The following is a 22451-nucleotide window of genomic DNA, read 5'->3' as shown; positions in this document are numbered from 1 at the left end:
GTTGTACCCAGAGCTCAGCCGTTATGGCCACTTCTACGGAGTTGTCTCTATCTTTTGAGTTGTAAACAGATCTTATGACTTTCCAAAAGGCATTGCTATCCTTGTTCCTGGCGGCATCCCCCAAAGCTTCCCAGGCCTCCTGCTTCAGTTTCGCCCTCCGTTGTTTAATTGCCTGCTTATAATCGTGTCTCGCTTGACGAATTTGAACCCTATCTTTTGGGTCGGCGGACAAAGCTTTCTTTAAGTTTTTCAATGTGGATGTGCATCTAGGGTCAAACCACCCTCGAGTATGCCTCCCATTGACTTTACAGTTTCTAGTCAGTGCATTTTTTATATGGCGCTGAATTTTGGAAAAAGCAGCCATGATGTTCTTCGGGTCACTATCTTCCTCTAAGCAAGCAAGTATGTCCGTAGAGCAAGAGGATAGGAAGTTTTGGAGGAAGGATGTTGGGTTCATTTTCTCCCATTTAATTACATACCCATTGGTCTTAGTTAGGGTAAGCTCGAATGGGTATGGAACCCTACTAGGTTCCTTTACTTTGCCCTTCATGAGGTTTACCCCGAAGATGATGGGATAATGATCGCTCGTGGGGTCATCCCCAGTTTCCCAGAAAGTTATAAAGTCAGAATGAGTGGGTGATATCAAGGCAAAATCGATTGTAGATTTGCAGCCTCTTCCGATGTACGTTGGGGCAAAAGGAACTGGGGGGGAGCATGCCTGGTTGATGAAAGTGAGGTCAAAGGTGAATATAACGTTGTTAAGAAGAGACCCCATATTAGTGTGGGAGAAGTGCAGGGGACCGTCCTCCCCGAGATCTGACAGGCCGCACAAACCTGGCTCAGAAGACGGACAGACGGTACAATTGAAGTCACCCACCCACAGTATTATGTGATCCCCCGAACCTTGGTCTCTCAATTTGTGGATGTGATGGATCATCTTGTTCAAATTAGATTCCACTTCACTGATTGGCAAGTTATTATAAAAATTCACAAGAATCACCTGTTGCGAAGTGCCCCATTTGAGTAGTATGATCTGGAAGTACTGATTGGATTGAAAATTGCAAACTTTTACATCCCCTACGTTCGAGATGTATGTGCACAAGCCCCCCTTATTACGACCCTGGGCTGATGGCGCAGCTGGAGAATGGAAGGTTTGGTAGCCCAGAATGTGGGCTTCCTCTATAAGCCAGGTTTCTTGTAGACATAGAATGCCATACTTCTGCACAATCTCCAGCCAAGGTTTGTGGGAGATCTCATTACAGAGGCCTGCTACATTCCAGGAAAGGAGAGAGTGCATTGGGTTTCCAGTTTCCTGTGGGTGATTCCCTTCATTCCCCGTTGTGTCTATCCGATCTTGCAGATATGCAAGATCTGCCTGTCGTCTGACCTGTGCGGGAAGAGCATGCTGTTCAGGGGGGTTTAAGTCTATCCAAGTTTGGCTTGGAAGTTGGGGTATGGGCATTAATTTTTCACTCGAAACAGTCTCCGTTGGGGGATTTTGGGGATTAGTGAGAGTTGGAGTGGCACTAATTCCCAGTCAATCCACCTGATCCAGACACTCAAACCTGTTCATAGTGGGCGCTCCTTCCCACCAGTTATTATTGGGTTGCCAGCCATCCTCATGTCCTTTCCATCTACGATTGTGGGCTATTGACCAAGCCCCAGGTGGCTCAACAGTCTGTTTTGGGGGATAGAAAAAAGTGAGGGGTCTGGTGACAATAGATTGGTCCGTATCCTGTGAGTCCCATATAGTGATGTGTTGGGCTGTGTGGGGGTCTGCAAATGAAACCACTATGCAGTCTCCAGGGATGGATTTATGGGTACGACCCACCCATGGCACTCTCCTAGCCATTAAAACCCTAGTCCTGACAGTATTGGGAAGCTGTCTATTGATGTTGAGCCAGTGAATCACCTTATTCTTTAGGGACCACTGGGTCTCCATAGAATGCGGATTAAGTGGTGGTACACCAGCCAGTATGACAACATAGGGCCCGGCCTCAGGAGGGAGATCAATATAGCCCCCACGAAAGTTCTGGCGACCATGGTACTGGTTGGTTATGCGCGCAGTGGAGGGGATATTAGTCTTATTGGACTTATAAACAGCCTTGGGGATAGGTTTAGGTAAAGTCTGATTCTCGGGGCCTTTTACCACTGGTATTGGGAGTTTTGGTATTAGGGGAAAAGGAACATTTGACTTAGATCGGGGTTTGGGTATTGGGGTCCGTTTTGGTGGGGGTAGGGGCAAGACTCGGGGCAACATTACAGGGGCAGTGGAACTAACGTTAGGCTCTGGAGCCGGGTAGATACCATCCTCATCATCCTGAGGGGTACCCTCAGCGATATGAGGATGACTTGCTTCCAGTTGTTTTAGGCTAAGGGTAGCCAAGGAGACTAAGGTCTTATCCATCTCAAGAAGATTATTCTCGATACGTGAAAGTCTGAGTTCCAGAGGTGACAGTAATTGTTTTAAAGTGGTCCAGACTATCTTAAGAAAATCTTCGTCATCACCCCCCTTGTCTCTATCTCTCCCTGACTCACTTTGCCCTCCCTCTTTGGGTTTCTCACAGTATGTGGGGAAAGGTCCTTGAACAGGGTCAGGGACCACGTTGGGGTTACTGTGTTCCCTGTCCCCCTCCATTAGGTGGTTATCTAAGTTTGGCGCTTGTGTAGTCTCCTCCGTGGTGGGTAGTGTTCGCCTATTGTTAAAGAACTGCAGCCTTGCAATTTTTGCTTTTTTACGGGCATAGGCAGATCTTGCATTGTTTTTCTTTTTTAGAGTTCGGCCATCTTTGTTTTTATTTTTTACTACAAGGGGGGAAAAGTCAGAGGGTTCCAGACTGTCTGGCAAGATAATAGCAGTTCCAGGTCCAGTGGGCGCATTTCCCTCAAGAGTTTTAGGGGGCACAATAGTTAAGGTGGGTGTGGGCTCTAATGAAAGGGAAACATGGTGAACATCGGCATGAATTATCAGTGGGGGAGGGCAAGAAACATGTTGGGGAGATACTGCAGACGCTATTTTCCCCAGGGAAGATTTTTTAGAATTGGCGAAGGTCTGAGAAAGCCTACGTGCCGCGTCAAGCTCAAGTGACACCCTCTTCTGCATTTTGATGATTTCAGCATCTATTGCTAGATTAGTCTTCACAAGAAAATCGTCCAATGTCCCGGTGGACTTACTCAGCCCCATTGCAGTTTTACTGCGACTACCCCGTGTACTCATGATATGTTTGAATTGCAGTGCCCACAATGTACTTACTGCTGGAAAAGGGACAAGCCAGATGACGCGAACCAAGGGGGGTGGGCCAGGCCAGTCCTCTATGTCCTCGAACGGCCTCAAACGGCCCGCTCTTTGCCCGGTCTTCGCCCCGGTCGCTCCCGCGCGCTCCCGGGCAGCGGCAGCCCCGCCCAATTATGTAGGGTGCTGACAGGGCAGGGGGCGTGTCCGACAGGGAGAGCGGCCACAGGAGTTCCACGCAGGGACTCCTGGTCAACGGAGTCCCTGCTAGCCTGCTCGCAGCCCTGCCGGTGCGGGAGGGGTCAGTTGGTTCTTCTCCTCTTCTCCCCAGGTGCTCCTGTCGCAGCGGGACCCGCGGAGCGGGTCCTGCAAGTCGCAGCGTTTCTTTCCCCACAACTCAGGGACAGGCGAAGGGTTGGCTCCTCTCACAGACAGCAAACGAACAGCAAAGTTTCCCGGAGGCTGGGAGCACTGGACAGCTTTTGAGCTGTCAGGGGGCGTGTCCGGCAGGGAGAGCGGCCACAGGTGTTCCACGCAGGGACTCCTGGTCAACGGAGTCTCTGCTAGCCTGCTCGCAGCCCTGCCGGTGCGGGAGGGGTCAGTTGGTTCTTCTCCTCTTCTCCCCAGGTGCTCCTGTCGCAGCGGGACCCGCGGAGCGGGTCCTGCAAGTCGCAGCGTTTCTTTCCCCACAACTCAGGGACAGGCGAAGGGTTGGCTCCTCTCACGGACAGCAAACGAACAGCAAAGTTTCCCGGAGGCTGGGAGCACTGGACAGCTTTTGAGCTGTCAGGGGGCGTGTCCGGCAGGGAGAGCGGCCACAGGTGTTCCACGCAGGGACTCCTGGTCAACGCAGTCCCTGCTAGCCTGCTCGCAGCCCTGCCGGTGCGGGAGGGGTCAGTTGGTTCTTCTCCTCTTCTCCCCAGGTGCTCCTGTCACAGCGGGACCCGCGGAGCGGGTCCTGCAAGTCGCAGCGTTTCTTTCCCCACAACTCAGGGACAGGCGAAGGGTTGGCTCCTCTCACGGACAGCAAACGAACAGCAAAGTTTCCCGGAGGCTGGGAGCACTGGACAGCTTTTGAGCTGTCAGGGGGCGTGTCCGGCAGGGAGAGCGGCCACAGGTGTTCCACGCAGGGACTCCTGGTCAACGGAGTCCCTGCTAGCCTGCTCGCAGCCCTGCCGGTGCGGGAGGGGTCAGTTGGTTCTTCTCCTCTTCTCCCCAGGTGCTCCTGTCGCAGCGGGACCCGCGGAGCGGGTCCTGCAAGTCGCAGCGTTTCTTTCCCCACAACTCAGGGACAGGCGAAGGGTTGGCTCCTCTCACGGACAGCAAACGAACAGCAAAGTTTCCCGGAGGCTGGGAGCACTGGACAGCTTTTGAGCTGTCAGGGGGCGTGTCCGGCAGGGAGAGCGGCCACAGGTGTTCCACGCAGGGACTCCTGGTCAACGGAGTCCCTGCTAGCCTGCTCGCAGCCCTGCCGGTGCGGGAGGGGTCAGTTGGTTCTTCTCCTCTTCTCCCCAGGTGCTCCTGTCGCAGCGGGACCCGCGGAGCGGGTCCTGCAAGTCGCAGCGTTTCTTTCCCCACAACTCAGGGACAGGCGAAGGGTTGGCTCCTCTCACGGACCGCAAACGAACAGCAAAGATGAAGAGAGAAAGGGAGGATGGATGGATGGATAAAGTGTGAATGGGTGGAAGGATGAGTGACTCAGTGGACGGATGAGTATGTGAAAGGATGGCTTGATGGGTGAAAGGGTAAATGGCTGGATGGATGAGTGAATGGATGGATGGGTAGAAGAGTGGATGGATGAGTGTACAGATGGATAGGGTGAAAGGGTGGATGGATGGATAATGGATGGATGAGTGAAAGGGTGGATGGAGAGATGGATGAGTGAAATGATAGATGGAAGGACACATGATGGATAGGTTTGCAAATGGTTGTATTTGTTTGGATATGGATGGGCTTACTTATATACGATTGCGCAACCTCTTCTGATGTGTCTGTACAACGTACTTTTGTCCTGAATTTTGACCTCCTCTCCTGAATTTGTATCCTGAATTTTGACCCTTTGTCCTAAATTTTTACACTCACCGTCCCGAATTTGCACCAATGCCAGTTGGTCACCCTACTGGAGAAACATTTGCCGGTCATTTGTTAGTGTATTACGTGTTTGCCACGTGGAGAATTGCATGGTTGGTATACTCCCTCTCTCAGAAAACAATGGTAGCCGAGCAGGAGAGTGTTGTGAACAATATAGGTGATATTATGGGTACTTGAAACAAAGCTGGATGTCCTTGCCTTGCTTTTTGCATGTGTGTCGCGTTAGCTCTGTGTGTTTCACATAGGTGGTTACCAGGTTATTGTGAGTGGCTCACTCTTCTCCTCGTCAAACATACGGGCTGTGGTTTAGCAGTGACGTTTGGCATTGCTTCTAATCAGAGTGGTCTGCCAACGGTGCATCCACTTCTTTGCACAATTATATCAGCTCATCCCATTTATATGCAGTTATTTTATTTTTTTACGCAATCCTCCCCTTTCCTCTCTACGAAGCGCTCTGTTCCTGCACAGTGTAACAGATCCCGTCTCCAGCTCTCAAGTGTAGAAGGAGCAGTAGATTTCCATCTTATTGTAGTATGTCGTTTAGCTGTCAATAGTGCGAGGTATGCACATTTTGTGGCAATTTTGTATTTCTTGGACCTTGAGTACATCTCCTGCTGACAACACTCCATGCTTGTCATGTCTTTTCTGGCCGTGTCCTGGCTTATAATTTCTGTGATATTCTGACAGTAAGCATGCAGTGACGGGCAATTCCAGAGCATGTGCTGGAGATGGCCATGTCAGTTTTGCACATGGGGCAAGTAGCACATGTGACCGGATATATTCAGCTAATTCTGTGAGAGGTGAGCTATGCTCTGTGTAATATTATGGGAAATTGGACATACTTAAATCGTGCATTGCAGGACACTTTTTCCTGGGTACTCGCATGTTTCCATTCCTTGAATTGGAAAACTTGTCCCATCGGATTTGCATCTGTTCCTTAACCCCTTGAATGCTCATGACGAGCTGAGCTCGTCATGAGCCACGGCGCTCCGGTGCTCATGACGAGCTCAGCTCGTCATGAGCCGTGGAACGCTCGCATGCGGGGATAATTCCCCTGCTGTGCTGAGCGTTCCACGGGAAGGGGTGTGATCGTGACGAGCTGAGCTCGTCATGAGCACAGGAGCGCCGTGCCTCATGACGAGCTCAGCTCGTCATGAGCATGTGAGCGCTGTGCGCGCCCCCTTCGCCCCAGCACAGCGGGGGAACATCCCCCACAGCGAAGGGGTTAATGTCTGTTAGGAGACTCCTGTGTGTTCTAGTAGGGATTTATATAGTTAGGATATCATCCTGCGACTTTGGCCCGCTGTATGTAGCGCCTGAATGACTGCATATATTGGAGACCTATCTCGAAGAATGTACCATCGCTGTGTAAGAGCATCTACCAACTTAGTGTATAAGAGGTGCTGGCCAGCGGTTATTTCCCAATCATGAACAAGTGCCCCCTGCTGCAATTGCAGCAGGGGAAACGCACGTTTTGGTGTAATTGGCTTGTAGTCCAGATAAATCTCCTACATCCCTCATCATTGAGGCTAAATGTGGCATAGCCTCCTTCTATCTCAAATATAGAGCAACATATTGTCGACATACAACAATATAATATGTGTCGTATTGCCAAGTTGGATACCCCAATCTATTTCATGGAGCCCCATTTTACTAGCTTGCCACTCAATGGCCATTGCACATACAATTTAGGTGATAATGGGCAACCTTGCCTCATCCCCTTGGCTAGTGCATATGTATCTACTTTGTGGGGGACAGTTTTCACTATAGGTGGGAGGGCGACATACAAGAGGTTAATCCGTGATAACGATATTCTAAATGCATATTCCTATTTGAAGGTATCAATGGTTTGTGCTAGGTCTGTAGCAATGCATGCCGAATTGGCCCAAATATGGCAAGCATTTTCCTGTATATGGTTCAGCCGATGTAGGTTTAAGGAAGCGTTTCTATAAGGGATAAACCTGTCTTGGTCCATATGTATCAATGTAGGCAATACCTGGAGGAGACTCTTTGCTAGCATTTTACCTAATATTTTCTAGACTGTGATTAATATGGGAAAATCTCAATTCTTTGTTGAGTTCTGTGTCTTTGCCTCCCACAGTACTAAGCTGAGAAGCCTTTGGCTGCTTATCCTCTCTATCCTGTAACTTGAGTCTGGATTGGGTGTACTTGATCTAGTTTGCAGAACCATAATTGGACAGATCCCAAGATAACAGTGGCAAACAACCCCAATCATCATGTTTAAAAAAATATATATATATTTATATAGGGTTTTATATAGCGCAAACTAGACTGGAGACATCGGGTATCAGAGCGCTTTACATGAGCACCAGTTTCATTACAGATAGATACATTCAATTTTGTTAGGCATGGGGAGGTTAAGTGATTTGCCCAGAATCACAGGATGTTGAGCGTTGTGGCCAAGACTTGAACCCGGTTCCCCAGCTTTGAGGCCGACCGCTCTAGCCGCAAGGCTACATCCTCTCCCCATATTTGCTGCCTACAGTTCTTGATTCGCCTCTGTAAAATTTTCCCTGACACTACCTAGTGATGTTTCAGTGACATGTTCGTGCCAGAAGCTTCATTGCTGCCCACAAGCAAGATGTTTAATTCTAATGACATCTGTAGGTGACAAGGACCTACTTTCTCAGAATTCTTTCATAATTGATGTATTTGAAATTGGTCTGTGTGGTGATGTTATGGCCAAGTGACACCTTCTTAATCAGTGAGGAGTATCAAAATCTTTTCAAATCATTCCGAATATCAGAAGTAGGTTGAAGAGGGGTAATCTATTTTTAACGGCTAAAGTGTAGAATGTGTTTGCTATGTTCACCCTAAGTGGCCAAGGTTTTGCCCAGATGTGGTTCCCTTGCTTGCTGTGCCACTGGATTCAAGCTAGCCTGGCAGATGAGGGGTGAAACCCCGAAACAAGTCCCAGGATTCTTGTTTCCGGTTCAAGGAGGACCTGGCCTGGCAGTTCGGGCTGGACAGTTCCCATGAGGAACAGGGTCAAGACTGATTTGCATATGACTGGGTCCAAACTGGGATAGCATATTGAGCAAAAGAACGATGGATTGAACCCAGATCTGTGACTCGGGTGAGTGGTTGAAAAGTTTCAGCACGCCATCCATCATCTAGTTGTCTTTGCTAAAGTGTTGAATGTTAGAGAATTAATGCTGGTGAACATGGCTAATGTGTGAGCTATTTTCAAAGTTGATTCTTTCTATTGAGTTTGGCTTTTAAGGCTGCATTTGCTCTTCTCATTGTAGGTAGCTAGACATTTGGTCTACAAGTGGCAAACTTGTTTTAGTTTTGTTTGTCAAGAAAGGGCAGACATAGGATTAGAACTAATAGCTTGTTTTCTTTTACCACTATACATGAGATGTTTATGTAATACAATTTATTGTTATTCAATTTGCTGACCTCCGAAGGAAGTCTGCCTCGCTGCTATTCATACTTTTTAAATTAAGATCCCCGCAAACACCTCCAACGACTATCTGTTTACTGAAATCAAATAAAAAAACTTATATTTTGACTTTATATCTGGTTATATGGTGACATTAGAATGCCTGTATTCACATTTAGGGTATTGGGATTGGTTTTCTCGATATCCCTCATTATCTAAAAAGTTCTATGTTGAATGATTCCTTGTTGGACCCTAATGTTTTACATGATATATACCCTTGTCCAAGTCTGGTCTATGATGTGGTTCCTGTGGTCTTGTATACATATGTTTACTGAGGCATCTTTCTGGTTTGATGACAAGGTTTTCTTTTAAACTGAGATATGGATGGCTCAGTTTGTGTTGAAGAGGCTCAGACGAATTTGTGGTTAATAGAGTGAGAAAGTGTCAAGCGGGGCAAATGTTTTTAAGATTTGTAGTATCATCCGGGAGGGCACCCTGACTCTGAGCAGGTGCGAGTCTAAGCGCACCTAGGGCCTAGTGGAACTACTCGAAAAGCCAGGTCTTAAGCTTCTTGCGGATTTCAAGAAGTGAGGAGGGGGCTTGTATGTGTAGCTGCAGGTCATTCCATGCTTTAGGATCTCGACCGCCAGATCTGGTGTTCCTTATGTGTGGGATTTGTGCAAGTTGGAGTCTAGATAAGCAGAGATTTAGACTGTTTGTCTTCGTCCTTTGTTTAGTCATTCAGGCATTGAACTTGCTCCGGATACTGGGCATCTTGACTTTGAGGGCGCGAATGAGTTGTGTGTCATCAGCGTAGGAGAGGACGTTGATATGGTGAGAGCGGATGATGCTGGCTAGAGGGATCATGCATGCGTTGAAGAGATTCGGGCTCAGGGAGGATCGTTGCGTAACTCCACTGATGAGGTTGCAGGCTTCCAAGGGTTATGGTGCCAGGCACTCTGACGGGGTTCTTCCAGTCAGGAAGGAGCAGATCCATTTGATTACATGTCCTTGGATTCCAATGTTGGGTAGGTGTTGGATGAGGATGGTGTGGGAGACTGTGTTGAATGCGCTGCGGATAGGTTCACGAGGATGAGGGTCATTGTGTCTCCTCCGTCTAGAGTCATGGGGATGTCATCCGTGGTGGTGATGAGAGCAGTTTCCATGCTGTGGTTGGGTCTGAAACCAGACTGGGTGGTGTTGAGTAGTTGGTGGTCGTTCAGGTATTCAGTCTGTTGATGATTTTCTCTAAGACCTTGGTCGGTAATGGTAGCAGGGAGATTGGTCTGTAGTTGATGACAGTTGAAGGGTCCGCAGAGGGTTTCTTCAGCAGTGGGAGGACATTTGCTGGTTTTCAAGCATCTGAGAAGGTAGCAGAAGACATGGAAGCATTCAGAATTGATGTGACAATGGCACTGATGCGTTGCAGTCCTCTGGAGTAGGCGTGGTGGATGCAGGTCTCCGATGGGGCCCCTGAGTTGATACACTTCGTGGTGGCGATGGTTTCTTCTGGGATGATGACGGCCCATGCGGTTTGCATTGGTTCTTTTGGATAAGATCAGGAGGCATTTGGTGAGGGCTGATGGATCCAGTTGCTGGCTGAAGTTGCTGTAAATAGCAGTGATTTTGCTCCTGGAGAATTGAGAGAGATTGTTGCTTGGAAACACGCTTGGTCACATTTCAAGATAGAGCTCAGCACAGAGCGCATTGCGCTCATTAGGAGCCTTCGCAGCCTGAAATTTTAAAATTTTCGTTTTGTGTTTATGAATGCTTGATTTGGTGCACATTATTTTTAAAATTGATCCGCTTACTTGCACGCAATAACACACGCAATACCGCGTTGGGGCGGCTGCTCCTGATAATCAAGAAGCCTACAGCTTCATTTTACCTTCCTTCCTTCACTGAGTGCCATAGCGGCAGACATCTTGGGTGGGGGCTGAGGCTCGGCACGGTCTAGTCGTCACAAGGACGCTAGACCGGTATTTAAGGCGAGCAAATTAGGCGGCCTGCTGCTTGGAAACACGCTTGGTCACATTTCAAGATAGAGCTCAGCACAGAGCGCATTGCGCTCATTAGGAGCCTTCGCAGCCTGAAATTTTAAAATTTTCGTTTTGTGTTTATGAATGCTTGATTTGGTGCACATTATTTTTAAAATTGATCCGCTTACTTGCACGCAATAACACACGCAATACCGCGTTGGGGCGGCTGCTCCTGATAATCAAGAAGCCTACAGCTTCATTTTACCTTCCTTCCTTCACTGAGTGCCATAGCGGCAGACATCTTGGGTGGGGGCTGAGGCTCGGCACGGTCTAGTCGTCACAAGGACGCTAGACCGGTATTTAAGACGACCATGCTCACGCGCAGCGGGTACGCGCTGCGGGATCGCCAGACCATCGCCGGAGTCACGCCAGAGTCCAGCCCGTCTGCGCCCGTCCGTGCACGGGCGGGCTCGGGGGCTCGAACTCCTGACCATCGCTATACGTATACGGCGGAAGAGCTTTGCTGTTTAGATAACGGTCAGTTGCCACTCGATATAGGTGCTATTGCTAGGCTAAAAAGTCTTGCCATACTGCGGCCGTATAACAGAAGTTCTAGAATCCAATACCCGGTACTAAAGATAGCTAGTCTGAATACTAGGTCCCTTCACAGTCATCATGTAGAGATCTATAACCTACTTCAGGATAGAGAACTCGATGTCCTGACACTCTCAGAAACCTGGTTTGGCGAAAACTCCATGCCGGATATTATTGCTGCCCTCCCTAATGGCTATGACGCAATCTGGCAGAACCGTGCAGGGTCGGCTCGGGGGGGTGGGGTAGCGATTCTATTTAAAAAATCCTTATCTGTGGAAAAGATAATTTCAGAAACAGTGGACCTAGCCGATCTAGTAGGAATAAAGATTTCTCTCAATAATTCCTGCTGGGTGATTCTGTCAATCTATCGCCCACCCAACTCATCTCCACTTTTTAATGACTCATTTACACCTATTATATCAGATCTATGTACAAGGTATAAAAAAATTGTGATATTAGGAGATTTTAATTTGCACTGGGACAGCCCCCAATGGGACCTACCAACACGCCAATTGGACACTACCATGTCCGCTTTGAGTTTCAGTCAACTTGTGAAAGTACCCACACATATTAAGGGTCATACCCTTGACTTAGTATGGTCCACAGACCCAAATGTCCTTCTTAAGGATGTGGTTCCCTGCATTTGGACCGACCATTACCTAGTGATCTGTGAGGTAAACATAAAAGATCATTTAAAGCACTTACCCCGAGGTACTAGAAGGACCCGCAAATGGGCCGAGGTTGATTTAAAAAACCTGACCCCTGTGTTTCCGGAAATGACTTCTCTGACGAACTCTGATAGTAGCCTGGACGTAGAATATACAGTTCTAATTCAGAGCCTGAACACAGCTTTCGATCACATAGCACCGGAAAAAACTCAGTTAATTAAGGGTCCTGGTAAAGAGGCTCCATGGTTTACCCCGTCATTAAGGGAACAAAAAAGGAAGCTCCGAGCTCGGGAGAGAATTTGGAGGAAAACCAAGCAGGATACTGCAAGGAACCAATATAAAGACTCACTCCACCTGTATAAAAAACTTATTTCACAAGCCAAGGTGGAGTACTATGAGTCTCGCCTACAGAAGGCTAGGAATATCCAGAAGGAGACTTTCCGAATCCTGTTGGAGCTGAGTAAAAAACAGGAGAACTCTGAATCTCCCATAAACTCTAACACCTTTCAGGAATATTTTTTAGAAAAGGTAAAGACCATTATCCAGGACATTAAGAGTAATGTGGTGAATGATGACACTATACAGCCTGAGGTTCAAAATCCTACTCACTGCTCTTTAGTACAGTTCCCTGAGTTGGACGAGCTGAGTCTAGAGCAGCTAATGGGGAAAACTAAATCTGGCTCCCCAGCGGACCCATGTCCCCCGAGTATCTTCCGTGTGGCACGCCCGCTACTGGAGGCTCGGATCATTTCTCTCCTAAATAGGTCCCTAGAAACAGGGTACTTACCCGGTGACCTTAAGGAGGCGAGAGTTAGACCTCTATTGAAGAAACCAGGCGCAGATCCGGCTGTTCTGAAGAACTATAGGCCGATCTCCCAGCTGCCTTTCCTTGCTAAGGTCCTAGAGCAACACGTGCTGAAGTCTCTATCACTGTACCTCGAATCCCATGGCTTATTGCATGAGCGACAGGCAGGGTTTCGAGCGCACCACAGCACCGAGCTAGTGATGCTCTCGTTGTTGGACGAACTGAGAGGCATGGCTGACGGCAAAAAGCCGAGCGCCCTGATTTTACTAGATCTGTCAGCGGCGTTCGATACCGTCAGTCATGACCTGCTCCTGGGAAGGCTGGAGGCCTTTGGGATCAAAGGCTTGGCCCTCAAGTGGCTGAGATCCTTCCTTCTGGGAAGGACTCAGAGGATACAACTTGGGGAGTCAATATCTGAAGTGGGCCACTTAGAGTGCGGAGTCCCACAGGGCTCCGCACTGTCCCCACTTCTGTTCAATCTTTACCTGCAGCCTTTGATTGCATCCCTGGCTGAGTTGGGCTGCAGAGTCTACAACTATGCTGACGATACTCAGCTAGTGCTGAGTATCGATAATACAGGGACAGCACAAATCCAAGCCCAAAACATCCTGAGGTACATTGTAGGCTGGATGACGAAAAACCTACTAAAGATCAACCCGGATAAGACCGAGGTATTGGTAATTCCATCTACCACCTCACCGTGGAGTGATCTGTACTGGCCTGCTGAGCTTGGATCAGCCCCAAAGCCCAGTGCCAACGTAAAGAGTCTGGGGATTAAATTAGACTGCGACCTGTCAATGTGCAGTCAAGTTTCCGCTGTTGTTGGAACGTGTACGAATATCATCAGACAACTAAGAAAGATAGCCCCCTTCCTCTCTCATTCGATGATGCGCTCAATTGTAGCAGCAACTGTCATCTCCCGGATCGACTATGGGAATGCCCTGTACCTCGGCCTCCCAAAAATGTCGATAAACAGACTCCAGGTCGTAATGAACGACGCCGCACGGCTAATTTTCAGAGTGCCCAGACGAACAAAGGCTTCCCCTCTTCTTCAAAACCTTCACTGGCTCCCTGTTAAGGAGAGGGTCGAATTCAAGAGCCTCTGTATAGCGCATAAGGCGATTTACGGCCATGCGCCGGCTTATATTAAAGCCCGCCTGGAAGTGTACAACCCGACTAGAGCACTCAGATCATCAGACGCTCAGTTACTGGTCTACCCCCGGTACAAATTAGTGACTAAGGGAGGGAGAGCCTTCTCTGTCCTGGCCCCCCAATTATGGAACAAGCTGCCCGAGGGGATACGCAGGGAGATGAATCTCCTACGGTTCAGGAAGTCTCTGAAAACCTTGCTGTTTAGAAGAGCCTTGACCACAGTGTAGTTCTGTAGCTGCATCTCTCTCAGGAGTGAACCAAGTTATTGTATGACATCGATTTCCAAGCGCCTAGAGGCCTGCAGGTGATTGGGCGCGCTATAAATCGAAACTAACAATAACAATAACAAGTCCTGCAAGGGGGTGATCGAGTTAGAGACGGCTAATGGTTAGGTGAAATCTAGATTGCACGACGCTATGGGTTGGTGTTAATAAGTAGCCAATGACGTAGAGTTCATTTAGACAGCGGGATGTGTTTATCTGAGTAAACTCTTGAGGGGAATAGTAATTTTCACTGTATTCCAATTATTCAATCCTACTTGTAAATATCGTGTAATGCTTAATGGCCATTTCTTGGAGAAAAGTGGCTTTTCATCAACCTAAAATGTCTTTGAGTACGATCCCACCACAAAGAACTGAGCTAGAATGTTAACAAAAAATAAGTTGCAAGTATGCCTGTGAAATGAATTAAAAAGGGGTTCAAGCTTCTAATTTCTTTCAAATGTATACAATAGTTTAATACAGTTGCATTTGAAAATATTATAAATGGTCACAAATAGAAAAAATAAAAATGTAAATAAACGGCTCATTTTAAGGCTTCACTTTGCCCATTCTAAAACCCAATGTTCTTTTGAAATGATTAGTTATTTATTGCAGGCAACTAAAATGTTGAGGGTGAACAGGACGGACTTCATCTGGAACCAAGTAGTCTTTTTCAAACGTTCCACCTGCATCAACTTGTCCCCCATTCTGCTGCTTCCTTCCTCTCTGACATCCCCCACACACTGTCCCCTCAGAAATACAAGACTTGCTCCAGCACTGCATTCATTTTCGAATAACAAAATGTACAAGCAGTGGCAAATCCAGTAAGTTTGACATTTGTATGGCGTGTGGATTTGGCTTGTGCATGTAGTATAAACGTCAAATCTATTGGTTTTTCCAGTGTTTGTTTCGCTGGCAGCGCTGGGGTGGGAGGGCAGATAATAGCATTCTTACTGAAAAATGAAATTTCCTCCCCAAAATGATATTTTCTTTTCTGTTTCATCCATTTCTGATTGCTTGCTCCCCACTGCTACGCAACTGCTCACCAGTTGATTTTTTTAATGCAGTTTTATATAGCATGAACTCGACCTGAAGGTAATGGAGCTTAGACCCAGTGAGGGTTACTAACCCCTAACCCCTTCTAATCGTACCCTCTCAGTCAAATAGACTGAACACAGCTGTGGGTAACCTTCCACCCTCCCTACCAAGATAAAATGTCACCTCCCACCTCATCCCCCTGCCGCTCCCTCTACACCTAACGGACTGAAACCACATGGGCCGAACTCCTCCATCATTTTGCCCAAAAACTCACACCAAAAGCAAAAAGAAACCTCAAAAAAAGACTGATTAGACAGCACCCAGAAACTCTATTTGCGGACATAAACCACTGCTCCTCTAAAGGCCAGTTAAAAACTGACCTCATTTCCCATACCATAAGACCTGTTAATTGGAACACCATCCTCAAAACAAATCTGCACATATCCAAAACAACTAACTACCCCCTACAGCTGCAGACAAAAGATCACACTCCCAAATCGTGCTAAACACAGTGGCAACACCTCTGTGACCATCAACACCAACGGCACAGTCTTGATCCAAGCCAATAATGACAATCTCGAAGCTTTCGGCTCCCTCTTCCCCTCGCTCCGCAACGCCCCAGCACATTTACACAGCTCCTTCCCGCCCAACTCCCTATCCCCTGATAACCCACCCCTCCACGAGAACGCACAAAGCAATCTCAAGACCTTTGCCATGAAAGTAAACCTCCCTCTTCCCTACACCATCCAACGTTCCTTCTACTGCTCCCCGATAGCGCTCAACTCCTTCCACCCCTCCAAACTCAATCGGAGCCCCATCACAGATGAGGCTCGTCAACCCCCTCCATCCTTAAACCACCACTCCCAACTAGCGAACCAAGCCCACAGTTAATGACTCCTAAATTTCTCCCTCCACCGACACACAAGAGAGAGCAGCTTCAACCACGTCGAGATCTTCTACACCCCATATCCAGGTCGACCCACATGGTTGAATTGGGCAAGTACAACACCAAAAGTCAACTCCAAGATCCCAACTTACACCCATTCCTGACACCCACAGTTACCGATACCAATCATGCAAGGTCTCCAAAGACTCAATGGCTTAGCTCGACCACAACCCCCATAGGGAACCTGACACAGAGACCCAAAAGAACAAGAACCGCAACGTCCGCCCGGGACCCCACCACCACCTCCCCTGGAGAGACGACCCAACAACTTTCCTTGCTGGATAGACAGCTAGAAACTGTAATACTGGGCCTCTCAGAAATCCTACTGAACCTCACGTCGCCCCAAAAGCCCATCCAACACTCATATCCGACACCCTCATTCACCACCACCAATCACTCAAGGCCGCACAAGACCCAACGGCTCAGCTGGGCCAAAATCCCCCTCCCGAACCAAAAACAGAGACCCAAACGAACGAGAGCTGCAATGTCCACAAGTGAAGCAAGAGATCTTGCCTCCTCGTATGACACATCCACTACTGCTCCAAGATCCAAGTTATTACTGGACTTAGAAGATACCGCTCCCCCCTTGATCCGCAAGACCCCCAGCCTTCCTCACTAATATCCCCAGGGCCCCTTTAAAGAAGAATCTCAAACATGAGGAATACCAACTGCATGCTCATTAACTGCAGGTCAGCCACAAAACATGCAACTGAACTTGCTGAGACCATCCTTACCCACAACATAGATATCACGTTCATCTCCATAACATGGCTAAATGAGCTCCCTCCCCCAATTATAGTCATGCCAGTGCCACAGGCTTTGTAATCATTCACAAAGATATAAATAACCAACAAGGTGGGGGTATAGAATTCATACATAAGAACAACATCTCTGTGACGGAAACTGAAGCCCTCAAATATAACTCTTTTGAATGTCTTACTGCCACCATTAAGATGAGGGACAACAGAACATTACTCTGCCATCTCCTATACCACCTGCCCGGAAACACCTCCTCTTTCGGCGAACACCTCTCTGACCTGATAATTCAATGCTCACTCCGCGACTCAAACAACATTATTCTAGGCGACCTCAGTCTACACTGGAATGAGGAAAACAACGTGCTGATCAAAACCTTAAACGATCTCCTAAGCAACAATAATCTCACCCAACACTGCACAGAGAAAACCCACAACAGAGGCTCAATCCGCGATGCCATTATCGCACTAGCAGATATAGTCTCCATCGACCGCACCATGCCTCTTGACTGGTTTGATCACCATATCATTCTGTTCCACATGAACCAAACGATCCAATGCCAGCCTCGCATGAAGGACACCCCCCCCCCCCCTTGCTGGGCGAGAAATCTAAGTCAGTTTCCCCTTGCAGACCTGGAGGAAAGGGTAAGCTTACTCCTCCCCAACCACAATGGTGACCTCTCGACAACAGAACTCACTTCCCACTACAACACTACTATGACTTCCATCGTGGACCAAATAGCCCCCCTGAAACTAAAAAGTGTCAGGAACATACTATCTAGATCAGACATAAACTCCGAAAGAAGAGAACTAAGAGCGGCAGAAAGACTCTGGTGAAACAACTTGTCCACAATCCTACAAGCTAGACTCAAATCAGCACGAGGGAAATACAAAATAAACATAAAGAACAAAAAAGCTTCCTTCTTTTGTAATGCCCTTGGCAACGCTAAAAACAGACCTAAAGAACTCTTCAAACTCATCAGGCAACAAACTTCCTAGCCCCCTCCGACACAAGTTGTGACCTCCAAAGACCTGTGTGATAACTTTGCCAATTTCTACAATGATAAAATCACCAAGATAGAACTCTCCTTGGACGTACAAAGTAGTCTCCCAGTCAGTAAATCGCCTCCAGGGTTGGAAGATACTACTCCCATACACCCAATATAAACCTATGGAAAACTTTCAATCCCATCTCCGAAGCAGAGGTCATCAAAATGATTTCCACCACCAAACCCTCAGCACACGTCTTGGATCACATACCTGCCCAACTGGCCAAAAAGCTCAAACTCTCCCTAGCCCCGCACTGGACCAAGATCATAAACAGCTCCTTGAGTACTGGAGTCATGCCGATTGTCTCAAAAGAGGCCAAGTCACACCTGTACTGACAAAAACCGGGCTCTGACACAAACGATCTCAATAACTTCAGACCTGTCTCCAACATCCCTCTCCTAGCGAAAATGCTGGAAAGATGTGTTCTCCTCCAACTTACTCAACACCTGGACAGCACCAACCTCCTAGACACTCATGAATCAGGCTTCAGAAAAGGTTGCAGTACAGAGACAGCGATCCTTTATGTAATAGATGATATCCACAAATTTCTGGATACAGGCCAATGCTGCTTACTCATACTCCTGGACCTATCTGCAGCCTTCGACACGGTTGACCACAAACTACTCATTAAGGCACTTCAAGATAGGGCTGGAGCAGAAGCGTAGTATTACAGTAGTTCACCTCGCTTCTATAGAACCGCACCCAAAGGATAAAAAATGAAAACTTCTTGTCTGACCTACTCCCCGTTAGCAGGGGTGTCCCCCAATGATCAGTACTCTCCCCGCAACTTTTCAACATCTATATGGAACTCCTTACTACCATACTCAAAAAAACAACATTCCCTTCCACCTCTATGCAGACGATGCCTAGATCTATCTGGAAACCTCCTCCATTGAAGACATTCAGAGACTAAATGGCACTCTAAGGGAAGTCCAACACTGGTTATCACGCAACCACTTAAAAATTAATCAAGACAAGACAGAAATCCTCCTTATCTCCAACAATGAGAAGAACCCCCCAATCACAGAATGACTAAAAGCTGTTGATGCGCTCAACTACAACCCCACCCTAGCCGACTCTTCAAAATCGCTGGGAATCACTCTGGACCCTAAATTAGACATGAGCACACACATCAAGAACACCGCAAAAAAACGCCTTCCTCAACAAAATAAAACCATTCATCCCTCTGAATGACCTCAAACAAGCTACTCAATCCCTGGTGCTGCCAGACTGGACTACAGGATTGCAACCACCACAGGATCAGCAAAATCTCACCTAGCCTCCTCAGATCAACTCTGAACGCAGCAGCCAGAATGGTCACTGGAGTAAAGAAATATGAACACATCTCCCCCACACTCAGAGAGCTAAAAAGGCTCCCAATCGAAATGCGGGCCAACTTCAGAACTGCCTGCCTCACGCACAAAGCGCTGCACACAGGGAAACCTGCATACCTGGCCTCCAAACGCCAGAAGGATGGTCAGACAAGAAGCCTAAGGAGCACCAACACCCTACTCCTTATCCCTCCGAGAACTTGCAAACAATAAACGGTTTCTCGATCCTTCGCAGGAAACCATACCAGTCCACATCAGGACTAATCCCTCCTACTTAAAATTCAAAAGACAGATTAAAGACCTCCTCCTCAACCGATCTGTCCCGAATGGATAGCGACATCCTAACCTCCGGAGCCTGCCCACAGCAGCACACAGACGCTTTGACATTAAGACCTCGGCCGCCCTCTCCTCATGACTATTTCTTTCATGCCCCCCCCCCCCCGGTCTAATCTCGTCACGAGACATTGTGCTTGCTATGACGACGTTACGTGAAGTGCCATAGGTCTTTGTACATACTACTGTGATAACATACCCTACGAGTGACACTGTTCTCTGTAGGACGATTTTGCGCGATGTCATGAGTCACTGTACATACTAATATGTTAATGTTTTTTGCGAGTGATCATGCTGTAAAGTGCTCCGATTCCTTCGGGTCTGGCTAGTGCTCTATAAAACTCTTAACTAAATAAATAAATAAATGGAGCACTTTACATGAGCACCAGTTACATTACACAAGGACACATTCATTTTTGGTAGGCACGGGGATTCGGGCATTTGCCCAGAATCACATAATGTTGAGCTGACGCCCTGACTAGAACCTGGTTCCCCAGCTCCAAAAACAGCAGTTCTGGCTGTTAGGCCGCACCATTCCAGTGGAGGTGGAAGCACGCACCCAAACAACCAATAGAATAAAATGGTGACACTGAAATAGTCGGATGGGCTTATCCAAGACGAGATTAACAGTGTTCAAGCCAGGGGCTGAGGGTTCCATAGGCCAAAGAAACCAATGGCGGTAATAGTCTGACCCAAAGCCCCTTAAAGTAAATAATTAGTACAATATATATATGCTAAGAATGGCACAGTGCCATGCATGTCAATCCAAAAAAGGGCACTAATGTTGACAGTTTTTTCAGAGCGTTCAAGAATGAGCCTGGAGTCTGACATACCATCTCTTTCTACCAGTGCAGTGACATGGAGGACACATGGGTCCAATGATTGGTAGCTTGCCTTGCTCTATATGTCCTCCGCCTCCAGTTCCCTCTAATTATCACATCTTCCTATGTTTACAGGCTTAATTTTCAGATGCAGCTAGCCTCGATTCTGTTGCATTTTTACACTTTTAAAAGCTTTTAAAAGGAACTCACACTTGCCTTCATGTTGTTAGATAAGCATGAAAATGTGTGGTGCGTGGCCCTGTGTGCTTTTCTGCCCCACTTTACTTCTCTTCCACAGTATTTTCCTACTTCCGCGAGTCTCCGAATGAGTGACTAAGTGAGTGAGTGAATGACTGGGAACTGAAACTCCTACAGGCGCTTACTTTCATGTTCAACAAAGTTGACAATTTTTATGAGAAAAAAGTAAGTTCACAAGTTGCTTATCTTATGAGAAAATTGGTTTTCTGCTGTTCCTCTGTCGGGTTGTAAGAATATGAAATATTTGTGAAATTGGCCTTGGTGTGTGTGCGTGTTTTTTTTTTTGTTTTGTTTTTTACAATATACCCTATCTGTCTCTTTTTAAAAAGGCAGTTCGTTTACTCAGTATAATCAGTGAATTAAGCTCTTGTTGATTCGCAGGTTCGCATCTTGGTTGGGCATTCTCAACCCTCCAAAGGTACATAATAAATTGAACACCATTCTAATATGAGCTTCTATTGTTTACGAAACGGTAAAAGCGGTGGCAGCAATTGCTACCCAAAATCGTCAGGCTGTTTCAGTTGTTTAACATTTTACAAGTGTTTATGGCACGCTAACGTGTGTGGGGTTTCTGTTCCCTTTCCCTCCAGGCCCACCGAGCTGGACGCGCTGGTGTTTGGACATCTGTTCACCATCCTCACCACCCAGCTGACAAACGACGAGCTGTGTGACAGAGTGAAGAACTACAGCAACCTGAACGCCTTCTGCAGAAGAATAGAGCAGAAGTACTTCGAGGGGCAAGGCTCCTCCGACTCCTCCCTCCTCGACCGCGTCGCCTCTTCCGGCTCCTCCTTCATGTTCCCAAAATGACCCGTCTCTGACAAGTGTAGATTCGAAATTAAAGTTTGCCTTGGGGCTTCACTACTTTTTTTGCAGAAGTGCTTTAAAAAAAAAAAATATATATATATATATATATATATATATATATATATAGTCCTCAGTTTGGTGATAACATGAAAAATATACAATGGCAAGAAAGGGTGTGTGACGCGAGTTTGCGCGCCCCTCGTCTGTATTCCATCTCATGCAAATCAAAGCAGCATTGAAGCAAGCCTGTATCTGCATCTCAATAAATCAAAGTCAACTGTGTCCCAACTACATTTCCTTCTCTTTGATGTCCAAGACAGCCGCTGGCTAATCCCTATGCATATGTGGCAATCTCTGTCACCAAAGCCAACCTCGCTGCGAACGAAGAAGGCCGCCATTTGCATGACACTCAGAGGATTACCATGTTGGCTACACGGTCATCCAGTCACGGTGCAGCCACTTTCCTGGCTCAACAAGCGGGCGCTCGGGAAATCTGCGTGTTTACAAGGTGATTAGCCTCTGTAACAGATTAGCATTTAAAAGGTGTTGCGCTTCTATAATCAGACTGGCAAAGAGGGCAATCTAAGCAAAGATGCCCCCTCCCCCGAAGAAGTAAGGTGTTTATCTGATCTGCGCGCTTAGCTTAAAGGCACACTTCCCTCATTTCAATTTCAGGTAACTCGAGACGTGTCGGGCTGTTGATCTGTTTACCTAACTTCATGCCACTTGGTGTTTGCTTATTGAGCCGTTTGCTCGGATATTTGGTTTGGGGCCACAGAGGAGTGTGTGTGGGTGGGTGGCATGTTAAACCCTATCTTTATAATAGACATGCTACAGCCATAAACCTCATTTTAGGCGTGCACTACCTTGTCCCAGTGAACATTTGCACATCTTGTTTCTTTATGCAATGCATGTTTGTGGCTAA

General features: G+C 47.3%; 1 protein-coding gene across 1 annotated transcript in view; it reads left to right on the top strand.

Moving 5' to 3' along the window:
* The window catches only part of MTX2 (metaxin 2), a 423009-nt gene extending 401426 nt beyond the window's left edge, over nucleotides 1-21583 (top strand). The window contains exon 10 of the mRNA XM_078681519.1: nucleotides 21310-21583. Coding sequence (XP_078537645.1) covers nucleotides 21310-21529 — 220 coding nt within the window. The 3' untranslated portion in view covers nucleotides 21530-21583. The remainder of the gene's footprint in view (nucleotides 1-21309) is intronic.
* The last annotated feature ends 868 nt before the right edge of the window (nucleotides 21584-22451 follow it).

This window comes from Lissotriton helveticus, chromosome 3_1, assembly GCF_964261635.1.
Source record: "Lissotriton helveticus chromosome 3_1, aLisHel1.1, whole genome shotgun sequence".
In the NCBI taxonomy this organism is placed as follows: domain Eukaryota; kingdom Metazoa; phylum Chordata; class Amphibia; order Caudata; family Salamandridae; genus Lissotriton; species Lissotriton helveticus.
This window is presented reverse-complemented; position numbering and strand designations above follow the sequence as displayed.